We start from the raw sequence: 15802 nt of genomic DNA, 5'->3' as shown, positions 1-15802 counted from the left end.
TTCATGAGCTCAAACCCAATAATTGCTTATTAGACTGAACCCTTGACACACTGAAATTTCCTACATGCAGACTGGGGCTCTGGGGCCTCTAAGCCCCTGGTCTTAGCAGCTTCCTTCTCCTTCATGTCCTTTTCTGTCCTGCTTGGGCTTGCAGAGCCTCCAAACTGGAAATGGAAGGGAGTCTGCAGAACTTGGTCCTTCCTCCCCTCCACTGGGTCTCTCTTGCACAGCCTGGAGAAGACCCAGCCACCTCCTCACTAGCCTGCTTCTAAACCCCTTATGGAGTTATTCCAGCAGGTGCTTCAGCAGTTCCCCTGAAGACTCATGAGAACTAACAATCTCATGAGACCTCATAAAAACATAAGAGAAGCCATGTTGGATCAGGCCAATGGCCCATCCAGTCCAACACAGAGTGGCCAAAAAAACTCCAGGTGCCATCAGGAGGTCCATCAGTGTGGTCTATTCCCTCAGGGGAATAGGAATGCCAGTCCCCAGGTGGGTAGCAAAGAAATAAGTACAAAGCTTCCATGGTTACCAGCCTCAATCAAATGCCATAAATAACAATATTATCAAAACTACTATATTGTGAACCAGACTATAAGCAAAATCAATGCAAAAAATTATATAAATTGGAACATCACCAAACAACCATAGAATATAAAGTCCAACTTTAGAGCAGTCCAATGCTGTATTCTCAGCCAAAAAGTCCAATGATATCCTGAAGAAGATTGATGAAGATTGATGTCACATTTAATCCAACTTTAAATTCATAATTCATAAGGCAGCCAGCAGTCCAGTCATTGCAACAAGGATGTACTAATGCCTTGTTTCACTATTGCTTCTTCAAGCTTCGGAAATTCATTTCAGATACAAGGGTGTGAACACCACAACAATACAAGTCTCTTCAAGCAAATCCAGGTCCAGAAATTCCTGGTAATTTGGGCAGGGGTGTATTGTTGATTGAGGCTGGTAATCACGGAAGCTTTGTGCTTATTTCTTTGCTATCTGTTACCATGATTCTCTTGTGTGGTTGCTTAGTCCCCAGGTAGGGGCAAGGGATCCCCTGATTTTGTGAGCTCCAGCCTGCTGCCAGCCAGGTGACCTTTGGGGGAGGCCCCACTCCCAAACATGACCACCAGGTGGCCACTCCTCTCCCTTCCCTCCTGTGAGGAAAAAGAAAAGAGTGGGTGCTTGCCTGCCTTGCAAATGGAAAATTGCAGGGCAGGCATGCATAGCACCTGCTCTTTCTAAGCTGGGACCACCGACTCCTGCCCTGCAAGAGGAAAACTCACCTCTTGCAGAGCAGGTGTGCATGGCACTTTCTCTTTCCAAGGTTAAAGGTTCCCTTTAAATGGTTGGGGAAATGTGGAAGCACGTGCTGCATCTGGGACGTTCTGATGTCATTCTGCATGACCTCATCACGTTAGGGATGGCCATGCCTCTTCTGGAATGCCCTCTAATTCCACTTGCATGGGAAAAGATTGGATCTAGCAACGCTACAGGGGAATCTTGGCCTGCACCTTCAGCCTCTTTTCCCCTCCCTTCACCTTGGCTAAACTGCCAGTAGCTGTTGGCAGTGATTGAAGTGGACAGACTGCACTATTGCTGTTGCAGCATTCTTTTTCCTTGCTGCTGTTGTCCTGACAGCTGGTGGGTATGGTTGAGTTGGGGCCTTAAAGAGCTCCTACTGTGCTGCTGCTGCTGTCCTGATGGACTTCCCTCTTGTGGCACCGTGGTTTCCCAACTGGGCATCCTGTAGCTCCTATATAAGTCCAGGGGTAGCTCCCAGACCCAGATAATATCCTTCACATTAAATTGAGAGTTCAGGGGTGGGTTGGCCATTGTAGCTTTCCTGGTGCTTCACCTCTTCTCTGCCCTCATCACCTGGACCTGGCCAGCTCAGGAGTTGAGTCACACAGGAAAGATGTGGCACTGCCTGGCTCAGTTGGGTCATGTAGCATGATGCCACCCAGTGATAGAATGGGGTTGGCTGGGCAGGCAAGGAGAGCAATACTTTGCCCAATATCTCCATCAAAATGTGCAACAGTGCCTCCTTTCTTCCTTCTGGCTCTTTCTCCATCCCTCCATTGAGAGTGAGGCCCCTTTCCAGGGCTGGTTTGGGCTTCAGTTCATCCTTGGGATACGCCATAGCTTAGCAGTTTGGGTACATGCATTAAAAAACAACTGAAACTGATAGGGCTCAGAAGCACCTCTTAGAGATCTGAAGAGTCACTGGCATTCACCGTCTGCAGCTCTAGGCTAACGGTTTTATTTGGCATGAAGGTGCTCCAGATAACCTAGAAATATTTATATAGAGAGAGATGTCAATCAGCACACTGATTTATATCTGATGACTCCCTTCCACTAAATCTTTTCTTTTAGTGGAGATGGACTGCTTCCAATGAGGGAAAGCATTATTATTATTATTATTTAGAAAGTCTTATCAGAATGGAGCCATTCGGTCCAACTTGGTGGAAGGTAGTCATTGGCATCCTCTAGGGAAAACGCCATGTGTTATGTGACTCCAAGTACGCATTCATGAACTATGGTAAAGAAATCACTTGTGCAAGCTCCAACTTCAAAGATATTTTAGGTAGCTAAATGTTGTAAAAAAAAATGATATCCAAAACTAGTACTTAAAACACTGCTAGGAAATGGCCCAACTAAAACACTGCGAGGAAATGACCCAAGAGCCAAATGCTGCAAACAAAGCACTAAATGGCTGTAACTGAAATCCCTACATACAATTATTACAATGATTAATTTGTTATTTTATCACACTACAGCTGCTATTAAGGCCTCACATCTGTTCAACATACACTCTGTCTTTTTGCCCCAGCCGCTGCTTTTGCAGCTTCCAAAAAGTCAATAACAAGGAGAGGTTGAATATAGGATGTTATGTTATGAAACATGAAAGAGATGAAGAGCAAAAGCGATCCTTACATGGAATCCATTCAGCTCTTCAAGTTTGGGATCCTCACATATTATGTGTTAAGATTTAGGCTGTGACCTGGATAGCCCAGGCTAGACAGACCTTGTCAGAGCTCAAAAGCAAAGCAGGGTCTCTTGCCTTGAAAACCTTATGGAGTTGCCATAAGTCAGGTTTGACTTGATTGCACTTTCCACCTATTAGGATTTAGAACTGATGTAAGGACTCACTGTTAGGACAAATGTCTGTTCTAGCCAAAACATTGGCCTCATTCTTTGCTCTCAGCAGAGAGCACTGAATGATTTCAATATCATGATGACTTCTGTTTCTAAATGGACCATCAAAGATCTAACACTATAGACAGAGCTTCCATATTGTCTCACCTTAGTGCAAGTAAAATGGTTTATAGTTGTGCCAGCTTTGATGGTTGCCATATTCATCCGCTAGTCTTTAAATGCTGACTAAAAGCAAATGTGGGGGAACAAGATCACAGTGGCAGACTTTGTCCATAGACCTTACCCACATACAAATTGTATTCGAATTCATGTTAAGTGCAGGGCCTTAAACTGTCCTTTTTGCTTTCCCTGCCCGTAATAATAGTTCTTTCTCAAAGTCAAATGGAAAGGGAAAATGCAGGTCACCAGGAAGGGGAACAAACTAATCCAGTTTTCTGGGTTACACCTCTGAGGATGCCAGTCACAGTTAGGGCTGCCAAGCCCCCTGTCCGGGTGGGGAATCCCCCGCCCGGGAGGTTCCCAACCCGCCAGCCCACATTGGGCCGGTGGAGGAAACCTCCATGGCCACACAGCCTGGAAAATCTACAACAACCAAACTAATGTTTTATTTATTTATTTATTTATTTACTACTAACAATCATCTTTTAATTTTTTTTTAAACTTCCATGGTACTTTTAGGAAAAGATGCAGCCAGCCATTTTTCTGGAGGTGAGATGACTGAGGAAGTCTACACCTGCTTGCCCTGCAGGGAAGGATGTTCGTACTGTACAGATGATACTCCCTGCTATGCACAAGAAGACAAGTACTTACGACTTGCTATCATCTCATTCCAAACTCTCTGTATGCTGTTGAACTTCATAAGCATGCTACTGATCTACCATTTCCGCAAAGCCAAGGTAAACTTAAGACAAATCTTCCTTGCTAAACTTTTTGTCTGTTTGATCACAGTTTGTCATAAATATGTTTGTTTATGGTGGAGTGACCCAAATTTCCCATTAGGAGAAAAGCTCACAATTACCATAAAAGGCCACTTCCATTTTCCTCCCTCCAATACATTCTGGGAATTATAATTCCTATTATTTGTGTCATTTGCTTTTGCTAAAGAGTGAAAGATTTATGCAATCTGAAGAAAAACCACAGTACTTTTAGGTGTTCTGAGGTGTCTCTTCCAAGAATGCATGTGAAAGTGGAGGAATAAATAAAGATGGAGGGACTCCAAGAATGTTCACTTTCAGCTGCCTCTTGCAAGCACTGGATTTCTCTTAAGGCAGATAAATCAGGTTGTGGTGAAAGACAGAATGGCAGAATTTTTCTCTGGCTTATATTTAATATTCAAACCAGAGTGCACCAATGTTTGTATGAGACCACAGTGTATTCTGTATTGCTGGTTTCATGTACTGAGCACAGATGTTTGTTGTGGAAAAATAGTATCTCCTTCTCTTGGATTAAAAGCGACCCCGTGGCGCAGAGTGGTAAAGCAGCAGTACTGCAGTACTGTGGTCTGAACTCTCTGCTCATGACCTGATTTCGATTCCAGTGGAAGCTGGATTCAGGTAGCCAGCCCAAGGTTGACTCAGCCTTCCATCCTTCCGAGGTCGGTAAAATGAATACCCAGCTTGCTGGGGGGAAAGTGTAAAAGACTGGGAAAGGCAATGACAAACCACCCGTAAAAAGTCTGTTGTGAAAACGTTGTGAAAGCAATGTCACCCCAGAGTCGGAAATGACTGGTGCTTGCACAGTGGATCTTTCCTTTCCTTTTTTCTTCTCTTGGATTACTCTGCTATGGACTACAAAAGTTACCTCTAGATGCAGGAAATTGGATTTTGCCTGGATGCTGAACACTGAATGTGGATTTAAATGCCTTATTAATAACTTTGCTCAAGGTAATCATTTAGAGATCTTTTACATCAATGTCTCTAAAATGGTAGTAGTTAAGTATCTGGTGAATATGAAGTTTATACTGCTCAGTTTGAGAACAATATCAGTGTTCCTCAAGAATATAAAGTTTTTCTCTGAAATTTCTGCAGATTACTTCAATGTGGTACTCTATTACACACACTAATTTCCCTTTCAGCAGTTTAGACTATCATTTCTGATCATGGCTTCTAAGATCGTTAGCTGCCTACTGTAAATTCATAGGGAATATACATACGATGATGAAGCCTGTGTTTTGAGAATATGTGTAGACAAACAGAGACACAGAGAGACTACTAAAAAGTTTTTTGTGGCAGTCTCCAATCATGCAATTTGGAAGACGGTCATATAGGTCCTATTTTAGGATCAGTTGATACTATTGGAATGAATGCTACACTCATAGTGAACTAATGGGGCACACATACTCTATCTGATTGGACAGCAAAGTTTCTTTTTACTCTTTTTACCCCTGAGTAGGAACTGAGGCTTCTCATCAAGGCCAGTACAAATAATAGAATCATAGAGTTGGAAAGGACCTTCAGGTCATCTAGTCCAACCCCCCGCACAATGCAGGAATTTTGCAAATTCCTCCGTCACTTACATACATCCCCAGTGACCCCTGCTCCATGCTCAGAAGATGGAAAAACAAACAAACAAACCTGGTTCTCCAGGTCAGGGTCCGCTGCTCGTAACAATTTCACCAAACTAGCTCTCAAAGTGCTGAAATTGTCATATGCCTACCTGTGGCTGTTTGAAAAGGTGTTTGTGGGGGGGACAAAAACTTCATGCTGCAGGCCCACTCAGGATGAGACGCTCATGGCATTTTAAATTGGATTAAGACAGCAATGACATCCTTGAGGCAACTACAAGGATGTCGTCTCACTAAGTTTGGCCCTTAGCCCAGCAATGTAAGGGGGAGGGTTTACCTTCAGTCACCTGTGTCCTCTTGTTCTATATATAAAAATAGATGTCCCCTGTTATAGCTATGAAAAAGCAGGTTGGTGCTTAGCTGAATAGCCCCATGGCTGCTTTAAGATCAGGAAATGGATTCTCTAACATGGAGAGAGCTGATCATTGACTTTTCTTGCCCTGTGCATGTGTGTGTGTTTTTTTTCCCTTTCTTTTTCATCAGCAGAGGGTAGAAGCATTTAGCCACTACTCTGCTAAAGTATGCGAGGAGGACAGCATGGAAAGACTAGCTTCCGGTTCTTTGGGCTGCCATGTGGCTCGGCAGCTTTACAAAGAACCACAAGTAGGTGATGGGCTTTGGTTGGAAACTGGACGAAGCCCAAACCTGCCTCTTATGTGCCCCACCACCTTCTTCCTGCAAAGGAGCAGAGTATTCACCCTAACCAGCAGTCAGGTTAATGAATCAATACCATGTGCTGCCTGTATTTCTTGGGGTTCCAAATGAGAGTCTCTGCTTTTTCTTTATGCAGCTGCCTGCCTTTCTTGGAACACCCACATACCCACTCTGCCCTTTCTGCATTTGCCCATCTTCCTTTCAGTTGTCTCATGCAAACCTGAAAATGGAGTGTTAAACTATGTGTCTTTAAAAAATAATGAAAGCTTATGATAGTGCTGTGTAAAATGAGCCCTCTCAAAAGCAGCCACTCAATCCATTGTCCAGCAATCTCTGAAATGGATTGGATCAAACTGGGTTTCATTAACTAACAGCAGATGTATACACTTCTCAACTCCCCCCACCTCTTAGTGCTGGTTTATCTAACTACTGGGCTACCAAAACACTATCACACCCTGGCTCTCCAAGCCCAGAGAGACAATCCTGCTACTTCAGCTTTTTCTACCCTCAACTTAATAGTGTGATGAGAGGCACAATGGATCCCCCACCATCCTCCTATGTTGGGCCACAGCTGGTGGAGCCCACACCTGAGGAAGGGTAGTCCCCTTTCCTTTCTCATGAGATCCCTCAAGATGCTTGCCAAAATTTTGTTCTCTTGCTTCAGACCAACATGGCTACCTAAGAGTATGTACTGGATGTATTCCTGTTAGCTTCCTGAATGAAACCCTTGGCTGGAATCCTTTACATTAGTTTTAGTTGTCTTGTTGCCTCTGGTATTTTATGTGTTAAAATTATTTGCATTTGTTGAGATCATGATGCATGTGTTTGCTACAATTGCAATTTATGTTCCCCATCTAATTGTATATTAATTCCATAATCCCATTACAGAAAAGGCATCTCGTTTAATAGCCTAATGGTAACTTAGCTGAAGAGCTCTCTGCAGTTTTATTTCATTATGGTAATATTATGGACTTCTAATGACTGTCTTAAATAACAGATATCATTAGGGAAACATGAATTAAAGTTTTCCATTACATATTCAGTGGGAAACAAAGGCATTTTAAAAAAATTCTGTGAACACTGCTTTGTTTTTGATCAATGAACATGTTTATATACAGTGAGACTCAGTAGTGTTCCCAACTTTGGCTGGAGATTTGGGGGCAGTGTCTGGGGAGAGAGCTCAGTGGAGATGTGATGCCATTGAGTCTGTCCTCCAAAAATGCAATTTCTTCTAATGGAACAGACCACTGTCACCTGAAGAGCAGTTGTAATTCCAGAGAAACTCCAGTCATCACCTGGAGGTTGGCAAACTTGAAATAGAATGCAGGGAAACATTTTAATAATGATGTCCTACAGTTGTGCATTGTAACCATTACATTAAGGTAGGCAGTAAATATGTAGGACAGAAACCCATGAGCTCCATTCAGCTCTTGTTTTTTCACATCTGCCTTCTCCTGTAGATGCACTAGCACAGCGGTGGCCAACGGTAGCTCTCCAGATGTTTTTTGCCTACAACTCCCATCAGCCCCAGCCATTGGCCATGCTGGCTGAGGCTGATGGGAGTTGTAGGCAAAAAACATCTGGAGAGCTACCGTTGGCCACCCCTGCACTAGCATTATGTGGAGTGGGATTTCTTTTTGTCTTCTTCAAATTTTATTTTTTAAAGGTATAGCCCAGGGGTGGCCAAGCGTGCTTTACATAAGAGCCACATACAATAAATGTCAGATGTTTGAGAGCTGCAGGACATGAATGCCAGATGTTAGAGGGAGGGAGGGAGGAAGGAAAATAGACAAAGGAGGGGGAGAGAGGTTGAAAGAAAGCAATTTTAACTTTACATGTGTTCTCCAAGCCGCTGGCTGTCTTAGCTTGGAGAAGTGATTTAAAGAGAGAAATGCCTTCTCCAAGCTGGCTGATGGGGTGATGGGGGCTTTGAGAGCCACATGATATGTGTGAAAGAGCTACATGTGGCTCCTGAGCCATAGTTTGGTGACCCCTGATATAGCCACTAATTCCTCATTTTCTTTTAAAATGATAATTTCACTTGTTAGTTTTCTGTTATATCTCTATGTACTATTTTGTTACTTCAGCAGAGTTCCCCCCCATGTTACACTATACAGGGTGGCACTCTAGCAGGAGGGTAGGAAGGTTTGGGAAGACATTGCCCACCTTTGGGCATCTGCAGAATGAAATTCTGAAATTTTGTAGGACCTCCTTTCCTGCCCCCCCTTCCATCTTCAAATTTCTCTTTTGATCATAGTGGAATTGTTTCGAAACCAACTCCCAGTTCCTAAAAAGAAGAAAAGAAAGGAATTGCTGGACGAGGAAGAAATTGAGTAAAGAGGAATTAAGAGAGTTCCTCTAAATAATGCTAGGATGCACACAGACATATGTGCAGGCAATTCATCATGTCATCTTTATATTTCATCTTTATTTATCTTTCATCTGGGTACAAGTTGCCCATGCTCTATAGAATGATGGAAGGCACACACAGACATGTCCCCTAATGACCTGCTTTGGTAGGAGACCTCTCTTCTCCCCTTGCCTCTCTCCATCTCTGCTCAGCTGGGTGGCAGGAGAAGACTGTGACAGAAATGGAGGGGTGTCATGGTGCTGCCAGTACTGCCAGTGTCACTTCCAGTGCAAACTGGAAGTGATGTTATTGCCATAGAGTGTTGAGCAACTGTCATGGCACCACTCTGTGGCAGTGCCTCCTGTACAAGGATATCACCTATGGATTGAAGTGGAAGTGATGTCACGGCATCAGTGGCAACATCATGACATCAACAGCTACTACCCCCAAAGGGATCCTTCCAGTTTGCCTGCTTCAGGCTGCCAACCCTGCTGCTATTTATAGTCTGATGGAAGAGGAAAAGCTTGGCTTCATTGGTCTTGTGGGGGATATTCTGCACATGAACACTGCACCTGTAATTTACTGAATTGGAGCCATAATCTGTTTACCTGGAAGCTTGCTTTCTTCATATTGTTTACATCTAGGAGTGTTCACAGATTAGAGGCTGTTCTCAATTTAAGTTTAAAGAGTCTAGGATGTTTTCAAAATTGCCATCAGACTGCATTAGCAAAAGGAAAAAGTGAGTTTCTAAACATTCCACTGTTTTCCTCTCTGACAATATCTTCCTTTTTTTTCCTTTTGCAAACCTTTGATAACAATGAATAAGATCATCTAAATTCTACACACACATATGTTGCACAGCAAGCACAAGGATGTAAATGCTTCATTGAATCACATGCATCAGCACAGCCAACATGATGCCACGTAATTGAATAATGGCCCAAGAGGCAATAATATTACTGAATTTGCAGAATATCTGGAAATGAGTAAAATCTCTTGATAGGGCTGGTAAAAAGGAAGCAGTTTTTGTTGTTGTAAATCAAAACAAAATTTAAAAATTCTGGTAATGTTGATTCAGCCCACATAAGAGAGTCAGGGTAAGCCGCCTGGTCCAAAGAAGATAAGGCACTAGAACTCTGATTTTTGATGCACTAGTTTTTCTGTTCAGAGAAACTTTCTTACAAGGAGGACCATTCAAAGAGAGCTCATGCTAAATGACCATGTGGCCTGATTCAGTAAAAGGCAGTTCCATAAAGCCTCACCAGTGTCTGATGTGATAAGATCCAAGAAGGTCTATACTAATTCTAAGTACATACTTATAGAAGTTTATAGAAGGCCAGCCATGACAACTTCTGCATCTCATGGCAGTATATCCTCCATTGTCCTCTATTTCCCCCTGATCAGGAGCTATAGTCTCCTGGTCAGTACATTTTCATTCAGCCCACTTGCTTTTCTGTTATGCCATTTGTTATCAAATTTATGCCATTTGATCTTATATTTATTAATATGAAAGAAGAGATTTCCTTCTCGATATGACTATTTTGTATATTTATATCAGTGCATTTTTACATCGCCTTTCTGCTTGAAGGCCCTCAAAGTAGTTCCTAAATGATAACCACAAATAATACAATTATACTTTTTAAAAGCACAGGGGCATTAATTGGAGTTTCCAAAATGACTTCAGGAGCCACCCCACACAGAGCATATGACCATACTGTCAGAACTTGTAACTTTTCTATATGCTGTTAGCCTAACTGACTCCATATTGTAACCAGATACTAACTCAATGTGCTCTCAGCCAGGCCACTAACCAAACCGCTATGCATTTCAAACAAACTGTGATCACTGAAGGGTAACAGATAGCCTCTGGCCAACATCTGCAGGTGCCCTTTGAAGCCGGCCGGCCAGGACATCTCAGCAAGACTCCATCCTCCCTTGCTGATAACAGACCCTGGGAAACAGACAGTTGTCTCTGGCTGTGTGAAAGATCGTTTTATTGTTGTTGCCACAAGCACATAAAAATGTAACCAATGCTAACTTCATTATCAGTGTTATTCTGTGCCTTCAGTACTGTAGTTCTCAATAAACGCCTATACTTTTGTAACTAAGTCCTGGGCCTCGCTTGAAGTTCTTCCAGTTCTGACACATACAATGTGGGTGTTACCAGGCCCTGCAGCTAGATCAGCTTTCACAAGGAGCAGCAACAACTGGAAAATTATCCTTAGCTGGGAAAAAGGTATTCCAAACAAACAACATTAACAACACACAAACAATAAAAATACATACAATAATCATTCTGACATACTTTGTCCAAGGCCATTGTGGAATCTGGAAGTACCTCCAAACTGAATCTGATTTTTCAGGGGGAATGCAATTTATGCGATCCAAAATAGGCAAAACATCTATTCCCAGACCAGCTTTATTCCCCACCCACCCACACCACTTCCATCTTCTTTGAATTACACTTCAATTAACTCACAGCCAGTCCTTCATTGTTTCCAGATACTGGTTAATTACATCTATTGCCTCCTTGGGTTTAGATGGTAAGGAGAGATGGAGCAATGTGTTGTCAGTGAACTAGTGCCTCTGTGCTGCAAACCTCCAGATGATCACTTCAGGCATCTTCATGTAGATGCTAAAACTCTTCCCAGGCGGGTGTTTCCTAGGCAATCCAGAATGGTACCACTGTCAATAGAACTGAGGGCCACAGATAAATCCTGGAGGATAAACAAGGACACATTTCCTTCCCCTTAGCATAGATTGTCTAACAAGGTAGCTAAAATGGTGGGCTGGGATCCAGACTAAGATGACAGTTTCCACTGATTCCCTTGTCCTGCTGCAGACCCTCCTCACGTCTCTCCTCAGAATCCCTGCCATCCCTCAGGGGCAGCATTTCATGGAGATTAGTGGGATGCCGTGGGAAGGGGGAGGCAGGAAAATTCTGTTTTGCCACTGGAAAATCTAGTCTGGATGTAACCCAGTATTTATACCTTGGAAAAATAACCACACATATGAGAGAACTCCATTCTTCACTGACAGTAGTGAGCATAATGTGGAGCAAATAGTGTAGCAGTTAAGAGTCTGAGGTGTGAATAGCTGCTTTGAATCATGCTGCCGCCATGTACTTAGTAGGAAGTCTTTGGCAGACCGCTGTCTCCTTTCCCGTCTTTTGTAGGGGATAATAATGTTCAGGGGAGTTTTTTTTCTGCCAGAGCCCACAGGACCAGAGCTCCACCTCGGCTGGCCAGCGCTCCAGCTGACCCACCCCGCCATGTGGCAGCCATATGCTTCTAGGCCGGGTGGTGTGGCCTAATATGCAAATGAGCTCCTGCTGGGCTTTTTCTACAAAAAAAGCACTGATCATACTGATATTATACTTTTAAAAAAAGAGCTCAATATATACAAATCATGCTGGAAAATGAAGTTCTATATAAATGTTACTTATTGTGATGATGAAACTTGATCAGAATGTTTTTTCAAGGGAAGTAGTCACCATTAAAGGGCTATGGTGCATTCAATACATTAAAAATAATATTTTGCAGAGAGAGAGAGAGAAGTAATTACCAGGTAATCATGGCAGAAGCATACTGAGAGTTGTGTCAGTTAATATTTTAATGAATTATCATCTCATGTTTAAAAACCTCCTTGCACGCATTTCCAAATAAAAAGCTTGGCAGGGCTAAAATGTTGTGTGTGTTTGTAGTCTGCTGCACTCTCATTCTGCGTGACAGATCTGCAGTTTCTAGAGGCTCTTGTGTGTTCCAGCACTGCATGAAAAAAGGCAATGTTTTCAGTCCTGCCTTCTAGAAAATATGTTTGCTGAACCCTATTCTGCCAGTCTCATGTAGTTTTACATTCAGTCAAGTTCCTGAACTCTTCAGCATAATCTGTATCTTCTGCATCACTCACGATTTCATTCATGTATCCATTTGTCAGACATCATCGAGCTCAAGCAAATATAAAAATGTGCATGTAACATCAAAATATATAAGCATTATCTTCCAACATTCTTACTCAGTCGAATAACATTCTGTCAAACTGTAAGACAGTATACTCCAACAGGTAGCTTGTGAGCTGCTAGTAGCTTTCCAGCTGCTGCAGAGTAGTTTGTGGATTCCCTAGAAGACCCAGGAAACAATCTGCACTAGGCTTTAAATCTTTTATTTTGTAGGATTTTTTCCCTCTGTGCTGCTTGGATGATTGCTTCGTTTCTGGTGCTGTTCCTAGTCTGTGTTCTATTTCTAGGACAGAACGAAACTTGGTAGCAGGTTGGTACATGGAAGCAAGTTGGGAATATTTTTCATTATTCAGAAGTTCTCATTAAAACAAAGGTTGGTGAGCTATGCATGACCGATAAATAGCATAGTTTGTGTGTAGAAGTTCTTAGATTTATTTTCCTCTTAAAAGGATCTTATGTAACGTGCTGAGAAAGACCTTTCTCTGCCAGTCAACCTGGAGAGTTGCTCCAGTCACAATACACCATACTGAGTTAGATGGACCATAGGCATGACGTGGTTGAAATGAGCTTTATTTTTTCATATATAGTCACCCAAGATGGGGCTATATATAGAAATGAGCAGGCAAATTAGGATTGTCAGCCTTCCAGTGGGACCTGGGGATCCCCCAGAATTACAGCTCATCTCCAGACTTCAGAGATCACTTCCTCTGTAGAAAATGGATGTTTTGGAGGGTGGACTCTCTGGCATTATACCCCACTGAGGTCCATATCCTCCTCAGGCTCCACTCCTAGTGGCCAGGGAGGACCTGGCAACCCTACCAGGCTTCACCCTTAATGACTGAGGTGAGGCTATGTCCATTAGTTAATATGCAGGGAACTTTACCCTAGGCTACCCTAAGTTTATGGTTCTTCATCATTTTCAAGAGGAGTGACAAGTGAAGAGCCTCAAGGATATGTCCTGGGATCTGTTTTGTCCAACATCTTCATAAATGTTTGAATGAAGGAATAGAGGGAATGCTTATTAAATTTGTAGGTGATACTAAATTGGGAGGGGTCACAAATACAGTAGAAGACAGAGTCAGGATACAGGATGATCTTGATAGGCTAGAAAACTGGGCTAAAACAAATAAAATGAATTTTGACAGGGATAAATGTAAAGTTCTACATTTAGATAGGAAAAATCCAATGCATCATTATAGGATGGGGGAGATTTGTCTTGGCAGTAGTATGTGTGAGAAGGAGGGCTCTTAGTAGGCCATATACTGAACAGGAGTCAGCAGTGTGATGTGGTAACTAAAAAGGCTATATGATTTTGGGCTGTATCAACAGAAGTATAATGCCCAGATCACTCAAAGTGACGGTAACTGCTCTGATTAGACCTTACTTAGAGTACTGTGTTCAGTTTTGGGCACCATAATTTAAGGATATAGACAAGCAGGAATGTGTCAAGAGAAGGGCAATGAAGATGGTGAGGGGTCTGGAGACCAAGTCCTATGAGGAAAGGTTGAAGGAGCTGGGTATGTTAAGCCTGGAGAGGAGATGTCTGAGAGGTGATATGATCACCATCTTCCAGTACTCGAAAGATGGTGCAGAATTGTTTTCTGTTGCCACAGAAGGCCAGACCAGAACCAATGGGTTTAAATTAGATCAAAAGAGTTTCCAGAAGAACTTTCTTGAGAGGTGGTGGACTCTCCTTCCTTGGAAGCTTTTAAACAGGGACTAGATGCCCATCTGACAGCAATGCTGATTCTGTGAATTAGTCAGATCAGGAGAAGGAGGGCAGGAGGAGCTGCATCAATGCTTAGTTCTTGTGGCCCTTTCCTACATGCCCAAGGAAATGCTGATTGACACTTTGGGGTCATTCAGCAATTTTGCTCCAGGCCTGTTTGTAAGGGTCACCCAAGGCTCTTTGGCTCTATAAAGAATTAACCCTTCACAGTCAGTTAGCTGTTTGTACAGCAATTCTATGCTTTAAAAGTCCATCACAAAGTGTTAAGTCTTAATGCTAGGAAAGGGCTTTAATGTAAAGCATAACTTCGTTCCACCACAAAAGATCGTATCAAAAAGTCATTTTAAAAATCAATTTTGAAAACAAAATGGATGCATAATATTATAGACTTTTAGAAGTGTACTCTGTTGTATTAATGGAGATTAGTTATTGCTAGATCTTTGAAATGTGAAATGTGCCAGGAATAAATCTGCAACCAATTGTGCTCTTTCAATAAAGGAGCAATATGCTGAGATGTGTCTCTGTCAATCCCCATGCCACAGCTTTCTGGAGCCAGAGAAGCTGAAATTTCTGAAGGGTCTTCAAGGGCAGCTCCATGTAGTAGACATTACAGTAATCAAGGCTTAACATAATAAGAATATGAAGAAATGCAACCAGTGCATTCTTTCTAAGGAAAGGCACTGCTGCTACACAAACCTAACGTGGTAAAAGGTGTTTTGAGCCAGGGAAGCTACTGGGGCCTCTCAAGATAAGTCAGATTTAAAAGTCACCCTTTCCCTAAGCTGCAAACTGGCTGCTTTGCAGGGAGACTTTCCGCATTCAGAATAGGCAGTGTATTTGGGTAGCAGAACTGTGATATATGGGCTTTAATTCATAGAGTTAACAACTCTGGCTGGTAAATTCCTTGATATTTTTGGTGGATCCTGAGGAGGGAAGGGAGCTCAGTGACATGTAAAGTCCACATCCCCCTCCCCCCCCCCCAAAAAGTCATTCTGTACAGAGGAAATTATCTCTGAAGACCAGAGAACAGTTGTAATTCTGGGTGATATCCAGGCCCCACCAGAAAGTTGGTAGCCAAATATCTTGGGAATAAACCCACTGAATAAGAGGACTAAAGGTAGTTCTGCTTTCCATTGCTTCAGGTGACCATCCTGTAGTTTGCTTTAATTTTCACACCCACACACACCCGCCCTCCCAACTTTGTTATTCCAAGGAGGTCTCCCATCCAAATACTTGCCAGAGCAATTTCAAGTTTTTGAAAATTGGTTATCAGTGTGGGGGTGGGGGGGCAGTAGGGAGTTTGAGTGTTCTGGGAACAGAAACAGATTTGGGTGGGTAGCAGCATTGGTCTGAAGTAATAGAACAAAATTTGAGTCTGGTGGC

At 42.6% G+C, this 15802-nt stretch overlaps 1 protein-coding gene across 1 annotated transcript in view; it reads left to right on the top strand.

Moving 5' to 3' along the window:
* Nucleotides 1-15802, top strand: part of GPR158 (G protein-coupled receptor 158) — a 186986-nt gene that overhangs the window by 109309 nt on the left and 61875 nt on the right. Inside the window, exon 4 of the mRNA XM_060248340.1 lies at nucleotides 3844-4061. Within this exon, the coding sequence (XP_060104323.1) occupies nucleotides 3844-4061 (218 nt within the window). The remainder of the gene's footprint in view (nucleotides 1-3843; nucleotides 4062-15802) is intronic.

This window comes from Heteronotia binoei, chromosome 10, assembly GCF_032191835.1.
Source record: "Heteronotia binoei isolate CCM8104 ecotype False Entrance Well chromosome 10, APGP_CSIRO_Hbin_v1, whole genome shotgun sequence".
Classification (NCBI taxonomy): domain Eukaryota; kingdom Metazoa; phylum Chordata; class Lepidosauria; order Squamata; family Gekkonidae; genus Heteronotia; species Heteronotia binoei.
Note: the sequence above shows the minus strand (reverse complement) of the source record. Positions and strands in the feature narration are given on the sequence as shown.